The sequence below is a fragment of the Kogia breviceps genome, chromosome 10 (assembly GCF_026419965.1).
Source record: "Kogia breviceps isolate mKogBre1 chromosome 10, mKogBre1 haplotype 1, whole genome shotgun sequence".
Lineage (NCBI taxonomy): Eukaryota > Metazoa > Chordata > Mammalia > Artiodactyla > Physeteridae > Kogia > Kogia breviceps.
This window is the reverse complement of record NC_081319.1, coordinates 65,288,092-65,309,016: the sequence shown is the minus strand read 5'-3', so window position 1 is coordinate 65,309,016 and position 20,925 is coordinate 65,288,092. Positions and strand designations below refer to the sequence as shown.

The following is a 20,925-nucleotide window of genomic DNA, read 5'->3' as shown; positions in this document are numbered from 1 at the left end:
GGCCACTGGGCCTGCGCAACCGAAGCCTGTGCTACGCAGGGGGAGGGGCCGCAGCAGTGAGAGGCTCGCGTACCGCAGGGAAAGGAAAAAAAAACCAAAGATTTATTTCAAAATTTCACTTGAAATTTCACTGTATAAGATCTATAGATACTTTTCAAATTTGATTTAATTTTATTTTGAAACGGCAACTGAACTGGGGACACGACGGAAAAACCTTGTTTCTGCTTGTCATTCTCGCTTATTCAGAATGACACTCCAGTCAGCTACTTCCAGTTGTCCTTTTGAAATCTATTTACTCAAAACTTCTCTGTGAAACCTGCCTTGGGGAAGGCAGAACCCAGACCTAATTTAGTGAGTAGGAACAGTAACGTTCCTTATTTCAAATGTGTTATGCGGGGCAAAATAAGATCCTCTATGTAGCTTTTAAGGTAAAATTGTGTTAAAACTTTTGCAGCTCCATTTTACTAAAGTACAGGTTTATTACTGGTCTTTGTAAACTACAGACAGACTGTTCATTTGAATTTCCCTCTGTCTCCCCATCACACCTCAGAGCTTTCGAAGATTAGGCTCTCAGTGTCTCAGGCACAGCGTGGGTACTTCGCTGTGTTGACAGCTTACACCATGTACCATACAAGACCATAGGATGTGTGGTTTGGCTCTTCACTGTAATCTCTATATAACGATAAGGACAGTTTTCTGCCTGCCTCAGACACAACACAGCTGAATAGCAGCTAAGGGGCCGGATCCACAACTGAGGAATCCCAGGAGCGAGCTTCAGAACGCTCCTTTATTGGCTTTATTGGCTCCCTGCCAATAAAGTTACCATTCTGAAGCTATAATCAAAGGTCCTAGCCAGAGCACTTTAAGTCAATAAACTAAATCATGCCAAGGTAAAGCAGATAGGCAAGATATCAAAATATAAACGGCTTCATGAACTCTGGCTTAGGTGTTCAATTTATAAAAACCTTGTGAATTTTTTTCTCCTTTGGAATAATTAAGGTTTTAAGGATGTAAATCTAACTATGCATACAAAACCAAGAAAATGTTCAGGCTAAATATACACAGTGATAGTTTATATGATTAATATAATGAGAGGAAGTTATCATAGCTTATTTCTGTGTATGTGGGTATATATGTATTTTGCTGCCCTCTACTGGGGATAAAAAGAATGATCTGCAGCTCCATCTCAATTGAAAATCTCTTCATGATGGAAATGAAATAATTACCTGGTAAAGTTCTAAGAACCAAGGATAAAATACAGTTGATATAAATACATCTAACAGAATAAAATACAGATAAAATAACTAAAGACTATAAACCCCAGGGGTTTGCTGATTTCCCCCCCCAAATTGTTCCCACTTTACGTTTGAGACCAGGATGAATCAAAACCTGGTCAAGAGAGCCTTTACTGAGAATTGTTGTTACCCTTAAGACTGAGTTTCATTCTTAATGGCAATGAATCAAATTAACTTTATCAGTGTTAGTTGCACAAATATAAAATGTTTTGAATAAGTTTTTTAAATATTTCATTGCAAAATTTGCTAATCTCACATTTTCTGTGTGGCTCTGGTAGATGATCAGACATTATTCTATGGATTAATTTTTCTTTTTGTTTTTTGCGGCACGCGGACCTCTCACTGTTGTGGCCTCTCCCGTTGCGGAGCACAGGCTCCGGACTTGCAGGCTCAGTGGCCATGGCTCACAGGCCCAGCCACTCCGCGGCCTGTGGGATCTTCCCGGACCGGGGCACGAACGTATGTCCGCTGCATCGGCAGGCGGACTCTCAACCACTGTGCCACCAGGGAAGCCCAATATTTTTGTTTTATCTCATTGAATCCTCATAATCCTAATCCTTACTATTAGGTAAGTACTATTAATATTCCTTATTTAATATATGAAGAGACTTAGGCACAAGAAGATAAATACATTTTCTGAAGGCTCCTACTGGAAAAAAACAGTGGCAACCTCACTATGGAAGCCATGCTCTTGTAACTAGGCTAAAAGGCCTTGCATGTAAGATGCTGGTACACCATTATGGTCAAAATGTATTTGCAGGACAAAACCATTCGCCTATTCATTCTTAAACATCAGTGTTTTATGAGTTAGTCTCAAATTTGTACATGGCAAAAATATGTTAGGACATATATACCATGATAAATTACAGAAATAGTTCATCTTGAGGTACCAATTTTAAAAGCAGATACTAAAAGTAAATACGATTTATATTCCCTAGTGATTCCTCTGTGCATTGGTGGCTAATCGAATCTTGGAGACAGAGTTTTGGGTGAAGTAGAAAAGAATTGCTTTATTGCTTTGTCAAGCAAAGGGGGACACAACAGGCTCACGCCCTGAAAAACTATGTGTCCCAACCTGGGAGGATTTGGTGAGGAGTTTTATAGCAATGATTCAAAGGTGGGGTTGCTGATAAGATTAGAGTGTGTGCAGGGCCTGCACTCCTTTAATATGGCCAGGTGATCTCCTAACTTGATGAGCTTCTCTGGTTCCTTTAATCTGGCCTCAGGTGGTTTCTTGGCTGCCCTTCCTTTGTCTCTGTATCCCCCTCCCCTGATTAGCAACTGCTCGAATCTGCCCTTTGGGACTCAGGGAAGGTTGTGGAGGCTGGAAGCTGTTCCCTACAAACAAGAAACAAGGAACATGGAAAGACTTCCCTGTCCAGAAGCCCCACAGGGTCCCACTCGGTTTCACTAGGTTTTGTCCTCAGTTCTCCAGGCCTTTTCTAATCCCCTAGACTTTGCTCATTTTTATTTGCTTGACATGACTTGGTGGGCTGCTAATGCCTCCTGGTCTTTCAAATCTCAGTTTATAACTATTGCTTTAGGGAAGCTTTCCCCACACTCATCTGTTTTACGACTTGGGCTCCCACACAAAACACCACACATGGGGTGGCCTACACTAGAGAAATGGATTTGCTTTTAGTTCTAGAGTCCAGAAGTGCAAGATCAGGGTGGGTGATCTTCCTGGCTCCTTTTTTTAAAATGTAATTTCTCAAAATTGAAGTGTAGTTGATTTGCAATGTTGTGTTAGTTTCAGGTGTACAGCAAAGTGATTCAGCTATACTTATGAATCTATTCTTTTTCAGATTCTTTTCCATTATAGGTTATTACAGAATATTGAATATAGTTCCCTGTACGATACAGGACGGCCTTGTTTGTCATCTATTTTATATACAGTCATATGTGTACATGTTACTCCCAAACTCCTAATTTATCCCTCCCCCCACCTTTCCACTTTGGTAACTATAAGTTTGTTTTCTATGTCTGTGAATCTATTTCCCTTTTGAAATAAATTCATTTGTATCATTTTTGTCTTTCTCTGTCTTGCTTACTTCACTTAGTATGATAATTCCTGGCTCTTAAATCATCACCTTATCACTGTGTGCTCACGTGGTCTTTTGTCATATGTGTGCATGTGGAGAAAGAGGGATTTCCCTCTTCCTCCTTTTATAGAGCTACCAATCATATAGGATTAGTACGCCATCCTTCCAACCTTATTTAACCTTAATCACAGTCTAAAAGCCCTACCTCCAAACAGGGTCCCATGAGGGTTAAGGCTTTAATACATGAATTTGGTAGGAACACAATTTAGTCCATAGCATCACCCTATACATTTCTATAGCACTTTCTCCTTTCTTAGAATGTATAGCAATCACCTGTTTTCCTACCTGTGCCTCATTAGACATGAGTGTCCTCAGGCCAGACCACATGACTATGTCACCATTGTATCCCTGGCTCAGTCCCAGGCATTACATGGCCATGTGAAACTGAGCAGGACCCTGTGGGGCTCCTGGGCATGGAAGCCTTTCTGTCCTCCATCTCTTGTTTGTAGGGAATAGACTCCAGCCTCCATGACCTTCCCTGAGCTCCAAAGGGCAGGTTCAAACAGTTGCTAATCAGGGAAGGGAGGCGGATGCAGAGACAAGGGAGGAGCAGTCAAGAAACAATAGTGCAGCCTTGGGGCAGGGTCCAAGTTCCACCTTAAGAGATACACATAACAATGTCTTTGAGCTCTTTACAGAACTAAAACTCCCAATAAATGGGATATGTAAGCATTCTTCATTCCAGAGAAGACCCCCTAAGGCCAGATTAAAGGAATCAGAGAAGCTCATCAAGAGGCCAGATTAAAGGAGTGTAGGCCCTGCACACACCCTCATCTTATCAGCAACCCCACCTTTGAATCATTGCTATAAAACTTCTCACTAAATCCTCCCAAGTTGGGACACATAGCTTTCCAGGGCATGAGTGTCCCTGTTGTGTCCCGCTTTGCCTGGCAAAGCAATAAAGCTATTTTTTTCTACTTCAACCAAAACTCTGTCTCTGAGATTCGATTTGGCACTGGTACATAGAGACCAAGTTTTCGGCATCACATGTGCTCAAAGCTGGTCAAATGAACAAGGAGAAGAAGGAAGTTCCTATTCTGCCCCTTCACCAGGTCTACCAGGAAATGCTGTAATTACCAGGAGTAGGTTGGTCAGTTCTAACAGATATCTGGGGCTTTGCTGGAGACAGAACATCAAAACAAGCCTGAAGTTAATTCAGCTGCTGAATGTATGGGCTTCAGTCGCCTCCAAGGTTCTCATAAAAGTCACAGGACACATCATCAGTTAAGCTAAACTCCAATTACCAGCCATTCCTGGGCCAGGAAGCAGATGCTGTACCCATCCAGGTGAGTAGCACACCACCCAATTTCTAAGTTCTTATTTTGTATGAATCAGTGATTTAAAAATAGGGTAAATAATTTAATAAATTATACCCATTGAATAAATGACCATGTCAAGTGGATAATATACTCAAGAATCAGTTAAAATTAAGTATAAAAAATGACACTGAATTCAGGCCTGTACAAAACTTTATTGTACTTTGAATAATAAGCAAAATAACAAAATGTAGAGCATGATAAAGGATGGAATATCTCAAATTATGTTTCTTACAAAAGCATTAAGTACAGTACACAAAGACTGTTTATAATATTTTAAAGTCTGCTAAAAATATCAAGACATCCTAGGATTTGTGGAGTTACCTTTCCTGTCAATTAGAGCATTGATTCCCACTAGCTTTGCTACAATAAAAGTTAACATATATGAATATACACATGTAATAACTGAAATGGAAAATGAAGGCATGCAACAAACATTCCAATTACTAAGCAAGTATGAAGAAGAAAGTCTTTTTGGTATTTCTGAATTTACAATTCCTTTGAACATATCGACCAGGTCCAGTGAAACTTTTTTTCCAGTATGTTCAGAGGTGATATTCAAAACACTGAACAACCAACAGTCCATCACCACTGTCTGGTAAGCACAGACACTGGAGTAAGTGCTGATGTGGCAATACGGTCTGTTCTCAAACTGATTATCAGCCCTGATCTCATCTCCCATGTCCAGATGCACGTTTGGACTAATGTAGAAGTGTGAGCTATGAGCTATGAAACATGAAATTCACACAGACAAGAAGTTGAACTCAAATACTCTGCTGCATGGAGGCTGAATGTGAAATTTTTCACAGTGACTGAAATTGACTGGCTGACAGGCAATGGTGGTTTTTTATGTTTGACTTTGATTAAAATGAATGGACTTACAAGAAACCCTTGAGATTTAGTTAATGCTACTAATCTAAAGGCTCTGAAGAACTGAGGAGCCTTTAAAATCAGTATGTGTGACCTTTTCTATATTTTTCCTTAAGGAAAGAAACAATAATAAAAACACCGAGGTACATGAGTTTCTTTTCAAAGGCTTACTGTTGTTATCTTCCTGAGATGCAAAGACCACAAAAGAAGAGCACCATGCCTAGGCTGCTGAATGAGGCATCAGACACTAATAGTTTGGTCCTTTTCTAAAGGGATCTCTTCTGACAATGACACTAAAACACAGTGAGGGATCACAGATGCCTGGGGGTCCTGGCTGCCCTTGGATTCCAGGTTTTCCGTGGTCTCCGTCTTTGCCGGGGAGACCTGGGTCTCCTGGAGAACCTTCTTTGCTTATTCCAGGGGGGCCCTCTGGACCTAGGATGGGACATTAGCAATATATGAACAGAGGAGTTTGGTTTTGTTGCTGACACAGCTGAATCTGCAAAACATGTAAACTGGTAAAAAGACTCCCTTGAAACTTTTACGTATTTGCACTAATGTGAAAAGAGGAGGTATCCTCTTGCTAATTCTATACACCTTCCCATTTTGAAAAGAACTATCCAAAAGTAATTTTTTTAAAACTAGGTCAAGCTATGTTAATATGCAATCATGCTGCCGCTGAAGACACAGAGCTAACATTCTAATATTTCAATTTGGTGATTGTCCAAACTATTTCTTCCTCTCAGCTTATCTTTTGCCAATATTATTATAAATTAGTAGTTAATATATCAGTAAGCTAAAACTCTAATAAAGCCACTTTTGTGCCATATTTGTAGTCAAAATGACTTTTTCCATTATATACATAGATATATATTTTTAGTTTCCACAATGAAATACATTGTCATTACCATAATATACTAGTAATCAATACACAGAGGTATTATAACACTAATTTGTGAACCATAACTTAGTTCAATTAGCATGTTCAAAAAAAGAAAAATTAACGCAAGCTAAGATATTGGCCTTTTAAAGTTGATGACCCCAAATAACAAAAACAAAATATTTAGGTTTGGGGATGGAGCAGAGTGGACTGGGGCACTTTCTACCACTAATACTTCCTGCTACTACTACTAATAAACATTTATTCAGCACTAAACTGCAATTAAACTATTACAAAGTATTGTTCAAAATGCTTTACATACAAAGTATTAAATCATTTGATCCACCCAAAAGCCTCGAGCAGTAATAACATCTAAAATAATAATGATAGTACACATTTATTGAAAATATAACTTTTTCATGCGCTGTTCTGAAAGCACGACATGTATTAATTCATTTAATCTTCCACCAATGTCATGATGCAAAAGACATCTCATCACTATTTTACAAGTGAGGAAACTGACACACGGAGAAGTTAAATAATGCAGCTAGCAGAGGCTGGCTTACAAGTCCATCTCAGCATTATTCTGCTTCCCTGAGAATCATAAAGATTTAAACAGTGATATACACTAGGTAAGCCTGGGCGACTTGGAACCATCTGAGAACTATTCTAAGGAGTGGTATTCTAAGGAGTCTAAATGATAAGTGAGAGAGAATCCTGAATGATTAATGGATATAATATAGGATAAAACTTCTAGCAGTTAGAACTCAATGTGTTGAATGTGAATCACTCAAAAAAGGAAACGAAAGTCTTGGTTTCAAGTCTTTGGACAGAGATCTATGATGATTTTCTTAACACAAAATGTGCAGCAACACTTATGAGCATCATCAGTTCATACCTGGGGGACCAGGAGGACCTTGTACTCCAGGGTACCCAAGCCCTTGGCTCCCCTTTGCCCCATTTCGTCCTGGTAGGCCTGCAGAGTGTCAGAGAGGGGAGTAAGCTTACTTTTCCTATAAAGTCACCTCCTCCTAGATTGTTTCTTTCAAAGCTGTTAATACACACATTAAAAGAAAAATAAATCTTTAAAATTTAGCCAGCCACCTGTTTATTATTATTAACAGGACACAGAATTTTTGAAGCAAAAATTTATAAAATGATCAGTGGTCTAGAAAAACTTAATGAAGATTAAATATTAAGAAAGGAAAATGGTTTGGAATTATTAGCTCCTTTTGTTACTCATAGTTGTTCTTTTATTACTTTGATGAAACATCTAAATTGTTCCTATAATATTAAATTAAAAAGAAAGAATTATCAACCAACATTTCACATAAATATTCAAAAACAAAGAGCAGTAAGTTGTGGGCTATTAGTAAGTTTGGTCGCACAACATCATTTTTCTTATAGAAATGTATAGAAAACAATTTTAGATATGGTTACAGAAGTTACCAAAGTCAAAATAAAGGAAATGGTGTCTGTGATGTTCTGTTTAAAGACCTAATTAGACTCAAGCAAAATTTCTAAGTGCATTGTCAACATTTTCTGATTTACAGGTTCACATGCTTCATAACATTGACCTCTCTCTTGACTCTAGGATATTTTTTCATGAAATAGAATGACTGTTCTTTAACTCAGCTGACAAATTATTTAAAGACTTAGGGATAGAAAAATTTTTTGTCTTCAAGAAAACAAGCAGAAACTCTTGCCTGTTAAATAAGTTTAGGATGTGAATACAAAAAATACCCTTTTCTGTTGTTTATTTGCTTACACATACAAACTAAGTACCTTTTAATCCTTTGGCACCCGGGCGTCCCGGAGCTCCCATTAATCCAGGAACACCATCTCTTCCTGGCAAACCGGGGAATCCTGGGGGACCTTCTGGGCCCATGGGACCAGGTGGCCCAGGAATACCAGGGGAGCCGTGCTGGGACTGGCAGTGATCACAACTCTGAATTCTTCCACTTTGAAGTAAGACAGGTAGCTGGTCTTAAAAGCAAAGAAACCCCATCCCTTATGTGTAAATGGTGAATAGGCATTAATAACATCACTCATATTTTTTCTAAATTTACAGATGCATATCTCTTGGCCAATAATTTCACTTCTGGAAATTTAACTATGGAAATGTCCATTGCTCTGTGCAATAATTTTATTGTGGCAATTGCTTCAAGTAAGGGAAAAAGGGAAGTGCCCCTCTAAAAGAAACTGGTAAATTAAGCTATAGACATCATATTATAAACAAAATTACCAGAATTATGTCAGTGAAGAAAATTTAATCAATGGTGAAATAATGATAAATTGCTTTATTAAAAAGATTACAAAAGGTACATATAATATTTTACCTTTATAAAAATACTTATCTGGAAAAAAAAACAGAGGTTGATAAATGTCCTTTATTTTCTTAATCTTACTTATATCTTTTATAATTTCTACAAAGAATTTGTATTACTTTTGAAATTTGAAAGTTATTAAAATCTCTATGTTGGAGACTTACCTCTTAATACATCAGTGCAAACTTGTCGAATAAACTGTTCTGAAAATTCTCTCCCCTGCATCAAATTATTAAGGGTTATAACATTGACATACCAAGTAAAAAGCAACAGAAATATGAAAACTGTGAAAGAAGCAGAATACATACAGGCTTCCCATCCAGTCCTGGGGGTCCCTGAGGACCTGCTTCCCCGGGTTGCCCCTGAGGACCCATAGGCCCCATCACACCATCCACTCCAGATTCTCCTTTGGGTCCAGTGGCACCTCTGGCACCAGGCTCTCCCTTTTCACCTCTCTAAAAACAAAAGAAATCTTCCAAATTTCTATTTAAATATTTCAGGAGGTATAACTGCATCATAAAAGTCTTAAGGATATGGATATGAAAATATACAAACATATATCTAAGTTATATAGGAAACTGTTGGGAAACAGTGTAATTGATCAGGAAGGAAATTTCATATTATATTAAACTGTCATTTATCCATCCATCCAACCCTACAAATAACCACTACCTAGTACATATATTGATTAAGCAATATGCATAGTGCCAGAGATACAATGATGAACATGACACAGTCCTATCCCCAAGGAGTTTAAATCCTAGAGAGATAGATGTAGAAATACACAATATTCTTTACTGAAAAACATGCAGAAAAACTTAGCTCCTAATTTAGAAGAAGAATCAATATTACTCGCAAATATGTAACATTTCATACCTAATTCAGTGAATCTACATATTCTGAAAATCTCTATTTAGGAATACTAAAGAACATGAAAGATATTTTCTGTTTGTGATGTCAATAGCTAGATTTACACAGTATTAAAAATCAAGCCATGAGGACTGAACAGACAGCATAATACATGAAGAAACATACCTCTCCTTTTGTACCATGATGGCCTTGAATTCCCTTTGAAAATTAATAAGGAAAAAATAAATAAATACATAAATGTGCAAGCTACAGTACTAGCAATGCGGCATGCACCCTTTACCACACATTTAATCAAACTTTAATTTTCAGTTTGGATCTATGTTCATTGGTGATATTGGCCTGTAGTTTTCTTTCTTTGTAACATCTTTATCTGGTTTTGGTATCAGGGTGATGGTGGCCTCGTAGAGTGAGTTTGGGAGTGCTCCTCCCTCTGCTTTATTTGTAGTGAGGTGGATGGACCTAGAGTCTGTCATACAGAGTGAAGTAAGTCAGAAAGAGAAAACCAAATACCGTATGCTAACACATATATATGGAATGTAAAAAAAAAAAAATGGTTCTGAAGAACCTAGGATAAGGACAGGAATAAAGATGCAGACATAGAGAATGGACTTGAGGACATGGGGAGGGGAAGGGTAAGCTGGGATGAAGTGAGAGAGTGGCATGGACTTATATATACTACCAAATATAAAATAGCTAGCTAGTGGGAAGCAGCGGCATAGCACAGGGAGATCAGCTCTGTGATTTGTGACCACCTAGAGGGTGGGATAGAGAGGGTGGGAGGGGGAAACAAGAGGAAGGAGATAGGGGGATATATGTATATGTATAGCTGATTCACTTTGTTATAAAGCAGAAACTAACACACCATTGCAAAGCAATTACATTCCAATAAAGATGTATTTAAAAAAATCAATCAGCAAGTAAAACGCTCTCTGTAAGGCCATTCTTTAAATATGGAAGTTTCTGAAGAAATGCAGGGGTTGCTACCAGACAGAATATTACAAATGGAGCCAGAGTAAGAGGAAACATAAAATAGTAAGCTCTCTGGACTAGAACCAAATGAGAGCTAAAACTGAAAACAGCTGTCATCTGAGAATCCACTAAGATGACTTCATGAGGGAAACATTCGCTTGGACCCCATTCACAACATGAACGCCAGAAAAATCACACACGTGCAGCCCTTGGTAGGATGACAGTTAACTAGGACTTTGTTTACTTTGAGAGATTGGGACAAGTATCCAGCTGCTGAAAGGCAATGGCTGTCCTGCTCCCCCACCCCCCACCCCCTGCCATTCTCCCTGTAGACTCAGTTCCTGGTGGTGGAAAATGCAGCTTCCAACACACCCAGGACAGAAGCTTTCTAGGGAACCCAAATCCTGCCTTAGGGGAGTAGACTTCCTCTTTTCCTTGACAAGTGAGATTAAAAAAGAAGAGGGGGTGGGAACTTGCAGAGAGTGTCATCTGTCAACCAGTGAGCTAGCCAAGTTGTGAACTCAAAATCTAAAGAAAATATCCTTCTATCAGAGAGTTACTGTGAATAACAATTTGGGGTAAAAGGCCTGGCTTGCGGAGGGTGATGGATGAAGGGGTGAGGGTTCTCCTACGAGTAGAGCTGTTTAAAGATGCTGTGTGATTAACTCAGGGAAACAGAGCAGGTCAGAGGGGAATAGGGACAGGGCTGGTTGTCATCCAGTGGCGTGAGTGGAGTGAAGGGACAGGAAAATGAAGACCTTTTGTATTGCACATAACTGTACGCAGGCAAACTCTGTCCATTTCTCCTTTCAGTGACTCTGGCTCTGAAGTTCACTTCTAAGTTCTCAACTTCTTGACTTGTAACACTCACCCTCCATCTCAGACAACCTTAGGGCTATGTGCTTTCAAAGACTCCCCCCACACCAATGGTCTCCCCCATTCCGCCAAGTGAGGGACCCAGAGACCCCTGTCCTTGGAGACATCGCCTCACAGTTTTATCCCCCTACCTCCAGAGTCAGTGGAATCACTGAATCTTTCTCCCACCCACAATCCCTAATCAGTTGGATGCTTTTATTTGTCCAATTTGGCTCTGACTGAACCTACATGCCACTTGGCAATCTCACCGAAACATGGCTTCATGAGGAGAGTTTAGTCAAGGAAGAAGCAAGGCAATCTTATTATGTATCTATTACACAACACAGTTCCTCAAGATGGCATTTTAATTCATCTCTAGTGTAGCAAATTATATCTTTGAACAAACTAGAGGGAAACAAGGACATTCCTTCACTATGTATGGCCTCAACTACTCACATTTCAAGAAGAAAATCAAAACTCAACAGTAGGTACACAGATGCTGCCATGTACGGCTGCCTTGGGCCAATACTACTCCAAGAAATGGGTGGAACTGTCTACCTTTAGTCATTTATTTGGCCAGAAGAAAAGCATTGAAAATCAAGTTTCACAGCCACTGAGAGTATCAGCATGGGAAAATGAAAATATAAATCAAAAGATTAAAGTTCTGATCACCATCACCACTAAAATTCTCATCTTTGGGCACTTAGAATGCAGGTTACATCTCCCCTTCTCCCCACCCATTTTTATTTGCAAGTAACACTCTCTCAGTATTGTTCATTATGTGATTCATTATTTCATTTTCCATTAAAAAAAATACCTGTGGCCCTGGAATCCCTGGTCTTCCATTCTCTCCCTTTTGACCCTTTAAAATTGAATAAATGTTATTCATTAGTTTGCACACATATGATGCAATCACATATACAACACAAATTATGTACTGTGCTGTCGTCTAGAAGAAAGGTCACAAGAGCAGTGATGCAAATATATAAAATGATGTAAGAGAAGAAAAAAAGAAGTGAGAGGAACGTCAACCTAACCTTACAGTTAAAATGGATAAAGACAAGGAACGAACTACCGACTTTGGGGAACATGTAAATAATGTTAGACAGTTGAGGATGTTCTGCCGAGTCCATGTTCACAGCATGAAAATAATTTAAAAATCCAGTAGCTGTGGTCATTTTCTTAATTTCAATGACATTATTTATGTTCAGTGTGGATTATACACATGTGAGGGCAAGAAGATCACTTGAAGGACATTTTAGAATTAAAAATGTACTGTAAAATACATTTTGAACGAAGATCTTTAAATTAGGACAAATAGAGAAAAAACTAATAAAGATATAAACACATTTGTCCATTCAATTAATATTTGGGGACATCCTCCTTGTATAAGACATTGGGCCAGACCCTGAAACTCTACTATTTCATCCCTATGTTGAACAGGATAATTAGCAGTTGCTAGCAAAACATACACCTAGATATACAATCAATTAAAGATCTAGTGACTGAAATTGTAAATCACTCCTGCATAGAGGTTTGTTCATTTACTTACTTACATCAATGAATTCCCAGGGGCCCTATTTGCTGTAGGGACACTGTTGCAGTGTCCCCACGTTGCCTTCAAGTTGCTTACTGTGTGGTGCAAAAGCTAAGCAATTAATCTCTTTAATAAGCAGTTAAATTCTAAACTTCAAAGTGGCTAAGATACTAAATCTTAACTGTTCTCAACACAAAAACAAACTAACGTGACATGATAAAGGTGTTAGCTAACCGTACAGTAGTAATCGTATTGCAATATATAAATTACACCTTGTACACCTTAAACTTACACAATGGTATATGTTAATTATATCACCGTAAACTTGTACACCTTAAACTCGTACACCTTAAACTTACACTTTGTACACCTTAAACTTATTCATTATTATATATTAACATTGTGCCCTGTATACCTTAAACTTATACAATATTATATGTTCATTATATCAATGAAAATATATACAACTAAATTCTATTGGAATTCTATTAAAAAAGAATGATGAAAATACTGTCTGATAAGGATGCAGTGTATAATTATATATCTGGAACGGATACTATTGGGACATAGGGGGAGGCATCTAATAAAGAGGCACTCCACCTTGAGTGCAGCCCTCAGGGATGTGTAAGTAGTACCCAACTGGAGCAGACAGGGGAGTGTGGCAGGGAGAGCAGAAACAGGACAGAGGTGTGTAATTTCTTCCAGCTAAAGCAGCAGGGCAGGAGCGGATAATAGTGGGTAGACTGGCAAAGAGATAAGACAAAAGAAGATTCAGTCCCACAAGGAGGCACTTTATGGGCTGGACTTCATCTTGAAATGTGTGTGGAGCATCACTGAAGGACTCCTAAGCAGTTGTGTAACTTAGTTATTGATGCTGGTAAAAGTGTGGGGGGAAGGGGTGGACTGGACTCAAGGAGACCAGTTAGAAGGATATTACAGTCACCCAGGACCCATGACAAGAAATGGCCAGGACAGTGGGATGGGGGGAAGGGGCTTAGTTCAAGTTTCATTGTCTGAAACGGTGTTCAGACTGTGACCTTAGCAGATTTTGATGCTATTATTACCTAAATTTGAAATTTCCTTTTATGCCACCAGATATTCTAGAGCTTTCAAAGTTCTGCGAATTTTGCAAAGTGCTTTACGTAGCAAGACTCAGCCACTATAACTGAACTTTATTTTGTTGGCCACACCTCACAGCATGTGGGGATCTTAGTTCCCGACGAGGGATGAAACCTGTGCTCCCTGCATTGGAAGCACAGATTCTTAACCACTGGACCATCAGGAAAGCCCCTACAGCTGAGCTTTGTAATCTTAAAAACATCATTAAAGTACTGTCTGGACACTTGATTTGTAATTCATGGTTGGAAAAGTCTTACATTTCTAGAACTTAAAAGACTGAAAGACCAACAGATATAGTTTATTCCTGATCAGTGTGTCACTGATTCAGTCAGCAGCGTCCTACTCACGGGTCAGGGTTCAGTTAATAAAAAAACCGTCTGAGGGCCACTCGGACTGAGGTGAAACTGTCTTCATCTCCCAAAGCTGTAGCATGTTTCTCCTCTTTGCCTTTGTTGCTAAGACGCCCAAAACCAAACGTCCTTCTAAATTACCCTAGATTTCCTCAGCCTGATCTAATTTTCTGGTATAATTCTCCTTCTGTTTATTAGTTTGAATATGTTTTATATATGGTGTTAACAGTTTCTTATCAAATTTATTTCTGCCATAAGCCATGTCAAATCATTTGTGGAAACCAACACACCATAAAATATATAAATAAATAGATATTACAAGCATGTGATAAAATCCGTATGTTATTTTGTTGAATTGCTTGGTTCCCAAGTTTCCTACAATACTGATGTAGTGAAGAATGTTAAAGTTAGATTTGATGTGTTTTGAGAAGTTTAGTAAAATAAGAAAGCTGGGATTTAACAGATATTGACGGTAAAACAGAAAGGAACTGGAAAAGCCATGTACGAATTAAAAAGAATGAAGCCCTGAGTTTCTGCCAAGCCAAAAAAAAAAGCCAGTAACATACCTGAATTCCCTTTTCGCCTTGATTTCCTTTGTCCCCCTGTAAAAAGGCCATTTAATATGTATCATAATGTCATATATTCTGTATCCTTTCAAATAAACATGCTTTTATTCAGCCAAGAAAAATATATGGTCTCATGCAAATTCTACAAGTGCCTTATAAACAGAAGTTGACTCCAACATGATATTTGAGAAGAAAGTAAAAACACATTATGTCAAGATGATGTTCTAAATGAATACTTTCTTGTGCTCTTACATTCAAAAGAAAATTTACTATAATTTCTATTTTATAAGGAAGAAAACAACTTTTCTATATTGATCACAATCTGAAGTTAAACAAAGAGAGGACTTATTTTTTGACCAATCTTGTTTTATGAAATCAAACTGAAAAGCCTTCTACTATTAAGCTAATAATGGCCACAAATTTATAGGAAAAAATGAAATAAAACAATGTTGAAATAATATTTTAGAAAATATATGCTTCAAAAATTAACTTTTGGGGGGAAATTCATATTCCATAATATTGTTTCCTGGAATTTCTCAGCTAGAAGAGATGTTTGAAACCAACTAGTTCAGTGTCTTTGTTCTTATAATGTACCCACAGATCAGGAAAGGTAAGCATTTGCCCAAGGTTGAACTTGGACGCTCTTTCCAAATTTCCTTTCTACCATGCTATCCAAACATAAAGAGTAGAGTTTTGTGTTTACGGCGAATAAAATACAGATTTTCTTTTAACTGGCAGGTTTCTGAACAAGGAAATTCTCTAAATCCAAACATATTCACAGTAGATTTACTTAATATTCACTGATGGTCTAACACTTAATTGCTGCTGTGAGGGTCATTCCTGTGTCAGCAAGTACTGCCTGCCTCTCATCAGAGCAAAAGGGATCACACTAGGTACAGTAATCTAGGGGCTGAGCAGATAATACATGAGGGATAGAAAAAATGAAATGGTAGAAAAACTGAAAGAGCAAGGGATACAAAGACGGAGACATAACAGTTTGTATCCTCTGCAGAACAAAAGCCAATACATCCACTTTTAACCTGAACTGTATATATCTGCAGGGGCATGGAATTCTCTGACAGGTGGGCAGTCAGTTCTTGCTCAAAGCCTTCAAGCCAACAACAACATTTGTACAGATACAGCTCAGAGTTCCTTTACTTAATAGGAGAGAGAGAGAACCCAAAGTGATGCTGTTTTATCTCACCAAAACATTTTATATGAATATATATGCTTTGTATTTTAAACTCCTTAAATTAATTTTAAGTGAACTATTATGTAATATAATTGTTTCACAGATAGGAATGCCATGGTCAAGCATTCTGGCTGTAATTTTTATTGTTTCAGACTTTTGTCCCCGTTTTGGTAAGAGTGATATTCATATTTTGGTAAGAGTGCCTCACATGGAATACTTTCCCTAAAAAGTTCTTGACACATCTGGATTGATGACAGAACAATCTGAATTTATAAGATATTATTTAATTGTATTTTTATATTTTTTGATCTGTCTCTTCGAAGGTCCTCATCTAGGAGACAGTACCTAGGCGGGGACATGAAAGGTGCCACAGCTCTTAGCATGAGGTCGAACACATTATACGTACACCAAATACATAGGTCAGCTCATCATTGAATGCATAATTGGCCCTTCTACGCTACGTGCACAAAAAGAAAACTTACATGGTAATAGCTGATTAACATTGAATTATATGTCCTAAATATCATACCTTTTTCCCTTGAATTCCAGGTAAACCCAGGTATCCTGGTTCTCCTGGCAGACCCACTGCTCCTGGTTCTCCCTAAGTAACACAGAATTCACATGAAGATCACAGGCTTACTGCTTGTGAAAAAAACCACTGTTTTTATCTCTATATACATCTCAAATTTAAAACTGATAGTTAAAAATTTTGTTAGAGTTATTACTATAGAAATAGTAAAGAAGAGTAAAGTTCACTGAAGTCCCAATAAAACTTCTTATATTTTTTCCTATCCTTGCTAGTTAAGAAATTCTGAGATCATATCATATTTTAAAATTTTATAAACATTTGGTATTTTTATTATATTTATAATGTCAACAATAAATAATAAAGCAGTGAAAATAATAAACACAGGTATCTCTCTTTGTATTTACTAATACTTTCCCGTCCTCCTTGAAATTGCTTTTTCTCATAATCCTCCTTTAAAAAAACTTATTTTATTGTTACAAAACTGGTAAGTAAATAGAAGTAATAAAATTATTCAAAATCTCATTACCCACTATTTTTATTTGGTTATATATTTTTCCCTCTACCTCTCACAAACACATACACCACTTAGATACTAAAATGTGCTGTATATGCATAATTTATATCATTTACTTCAAAATATATTAATATTGTGAGTTCTTTATATGCCATTGTTTTTAAAAATTTTAAATTACAGAACAGTATTCAACTATATTGATTTACCATATTTAATAAAATTTCTATTGTTAAACATTCACTTTCACAATTTTTATTTTTATAAACAATATTGTAAATAGATATGCAAATTTATGATTTTTACTTTATATATGTGGAATATTATTTTCTTAGACATAAATACTTGAGCCGTTTTCAGAACAAAGAATAGTCTATTTTTCTACTCCCTATCATGTCATAGGGATTATTTCCTTTTCTTAAAAAGACTTACAATGTGAAAGTATATAATGATGATGTATCAACAATATTTAGGTTAAAATTGTAAGAGATAGGACATGCTCCTGAATATGCTTCATGGAGTTTTGGTATTGCTTTATTTGTTTTACCATTAGTCCCAAACTCTGTCACATTAACTAAAAACCACTCTCATGTGGAAACTAAGTTCTGTTCTCTTTGCTCACTGTGAGCTGTTGAATATTACTCTAGATTTTTAAAGGCTAGAAGAGAATTGAAAATCTGATTGAAATAAACATCAACTATTTGGTTTAGAAGAAACTGGTAAAGGCAACTGTGACTCCCAGACTGAAAATAAAGTCCCATCAATTAGCAAACAAAGAAACGGCACCACCAGGGGACACACACTCATTCAGCCACATAAGAGTGTGATATTCTCTGGACCAGAGAAGATGTGCATATTAGCATCCAAATTTTACCAATTCTAGAAAACCAAACTAAAGAATATTTCATGCCTTTATTACCCAAACTATGATAAAATATAAAAAAAAAAAAACAGAAATTAAATTGGCCCACATTCACCACTGGCTTTCAGGTAACCTAATTTTATGATAAAAGGTAATCCTTCATTTCATCTATCTTTTCTTAAGGGATACAAATGTTAATCTCATCAAATGATGAGAGGAACTCCTATTTCTTTGAAAAACTTTCCAAATGCTTCAAAACAAATTAATTACCTTGAGCCCAGAAGCCCCAGGCAGCCCTTGAAGTCCAGTTTCACCTTTATTTCCCTGTCAATGCATCAAAACCATTTGAATTTTTTTGAATTTAGTCACCATATATCTGATACAGACACTTAAGGGAATACATTTTAAACAACTTTTACATTTTCAACTTTCCAATTGTTTGAAATATAGAATCTATATGTTAAGCCTACTTATTAAGAAAAACTCTCTTAAGCAGGGAAGTGAGTCCGCATATTTATAAAGCTTTCTACCAGCCTGTTTGATGCTGGCAGCTCCAAGTAAAAAGAGAGATTCCAATCTTTAGGGACTGGCACGAATTAGCTAGGTCTTTGTGCTGCACAAGCCAGACCCATGTATCTTAATAGCATCCTCTAGGTTGAAAATCTTCATCTTTCTCTGTTTTGCTTTCTCTGTATGACTCATCTTCAGTATGCAACTGAAAAAAGAAAATTAGCTGCAAATGCACTTTTGAGTGGCTTTTGGAAGAAGCATGAATCAGAAAACTTTTAGTTTGCGTTCTTTTTCAGGATTCCAGTGCAGTCTTTGCTAATAGACATTTGTAAAGCAAAACCAAGTTGTCAGAGCAAAGAATGTAAGATAGGAAAAGAGGATTGGTTATAAAAGACAACCTGCCTCCTGGATCATCAGGAGAGATTGTCAGTGGTGGTTCTGGCTTTCAAATATACTTGGACACCTGAAATCACAACCCAATCAATGTGTGGCAAAAACCTATAATTAAAGAGGTTGGTGTGACACCTAGAAGTGGCGGGCGATGATCACCCAGAGCCGGGTCAGGCTCACTGATCAGTAAAGGGAACCACTTTCATTCTCAGCTCACGTTGAGAACCACGTGAGCATACTATTTGGACTTACTTAAAGCATTTAGCACATAACAGCAGGATTATACCATAGAACAATGGCTCCTTAAATTTTCTAATTTTACAAATGATTAAGCTGAAACTCAGAGGTGACAGGACTTGCCCAAAGCTACATGACTTGATTATGTTAATATACCCTGATGTCATTTAGATAATATTTTATAAAACTGGAATATGATAGAGTAAAATAGACTTATAAATGGTTCAATGGCTATTTTAAATAGAGGTATGATAATCTAAATTGGAAGTTTTCTAAAGATCTACCACAGAATTTCAGCCGCATCCTTGCCTTGCTTAACACAGGTCTTTTTGTCTTACTCTTGAACTTATATCAATTGTTATTGAAGGCATAGTTCACAAATATATTAGTTGACAAAACCAGAGGGATAAGGTAACATAGAGGCAAGTAAATTATGGCCTGTGGGTTAAGTCAGCCCAATACCTCATTTTGTAAAGAAACTTGTACGAAACATGGGCACATCCACACGGAGGCTGCTTTTACATTTCAGTAGCAGAGTTGAGTGGCCGCAACAGAAATTATATGGCCCTCAAAGACTAAAACATGTCCTATCTGGCCCTTGGCAGAAAAACTTTCTAAGACCTGAGGTAATATACTGCGTGAAAACAAGTTGAAATGTTTCACTGAAAAGATTACATTTAAGAGGTATAATTTTAACATCTTGAATCTATTTTTAACAAAATAATCATAGAAGGACAAGATGAGGGAAATCAAACTTTACAGTAATTTATGTAAAAACAAACTGTGATGTTAGAATCAGCCACTTGACTTCCCAGCCACAACAGCAGACCTACCCAAGTGGTGGATGCCACAAATACATTGTTCTAACATCTTTTATGGAAAATCTAGCAGGTTTAGTTGACCTCCAGCTCAGTGTGAGCCAACGATGCTAAGTGGCTAATTAAAAATGCTGACAAAATCTAGGCTGCGTTCTTAAGAATTAGAGGATCCAGAACGTCATGGGAGAGTCCTCTGTACCCCAGTTATTTAAGGAATATACAACTACTCTATTTTTTTCTTACAACATGACCTTGCAGCATGATGGAGAACCTCCACTTGGCAAGTGCACACTTACTACTGCTAGGACTCACAGTGTTCCAAGCACCCGCAGAGTCCACCTCTGGTGAGAGGGCAGCTACTTTTCCCTAATCACTGGGCTTCCAATGACATTTTATCCTATTTCTTTCTCTAGGAACTTTAGAATTAAAAGTAGAGTAGATTAGGCCATCTACTCATTTTGTATGTCAGGATCTATTTCCCTGGTCTAGTTAAAGGTTGAAGGCTTCCAAAACAGCAATTCCATCACTTCCTTTTGGAAGGCTATCCTAGACTCTACTTATTAATAGTCGAGAATAGTTTCTTGAATTGAGCCAGAAGGTACCCCATCTGATCCTCTAATAAAAATCTGATCCTCTAATAAAAAGAAATTATCTTATACATGACTCTGTACACCTAGAAAACGGTCGAATCATGGTACTCAGAGTTCCAGTTCTACCTTAAGAATAACCTCACCTGACACCTAAATATATTGTCAAGCATGCCTTACATTTTAAATGTGAAAGTTAAGATAATGTGCCATCTTATCCACAGTCCCGAGGG

The 20,925-nt window shown here is 37.4% G+C and overlaps 1 protein-coding gene across 3 annotated transcripts in view; it reads right to left on the bottom strand.

Moving 5' to 3' along the window:
- Window positions 1-4,851: 4,851 nt before the first annotated feature.
- Window positions 4,852-20,925, bottom strand: part of COL21A1 (collagen type XXI alpha 1 chain) — a 189,874-nt gene continuing 173,800 nt past the window's right edge. For all 3 annotated transcript variants that reach the window (XM_059075954.2, XM_067043129.1, XM_059075953.2), the window contains 10 exons: window positions 18,421-18,474; window positions 16,778-16,849; window positions 15,057-15,092; window positions 12,302-12,346; window positions 9,826-9,858; window positions 9,099-9,245; window positions 8,955-9,009; window positions 8,249-8,449; window positions 7,362-7,439; window positions 4,852-6,018 (listed from right to left, as the gene is read on the bottom strand). In XM_059075954.2, coding sequence (XP_058931937.1) covers window positions 5,831-6,018; window positions 7,362-7,439; window positions 8,249-8,449; window positions 8,955-9,009; window positions 9,099-9,245; window positions 9,826-9,858; window positions 12,302-12,346; window positions 15,057-15,092; window positions 16,778-16,849; window positions 18,421-18,474 — 909 coding nt within the window. In that variant the 3' untranslated portion in view covers window positions 4,852-5,830. The remainder of the gene's footprint in view (window positions 6,019-7,361; window positions 7,440-8,248; window positions 8,450-8,954; window positions 9,010-9,098; window positions 9,246-9,825; window positions 9,859-12,301; window positions 12,347-15,056; window positions 15,093-16,777; window positions 16,850-18,420; window positions 18,475-20,925) is intronic.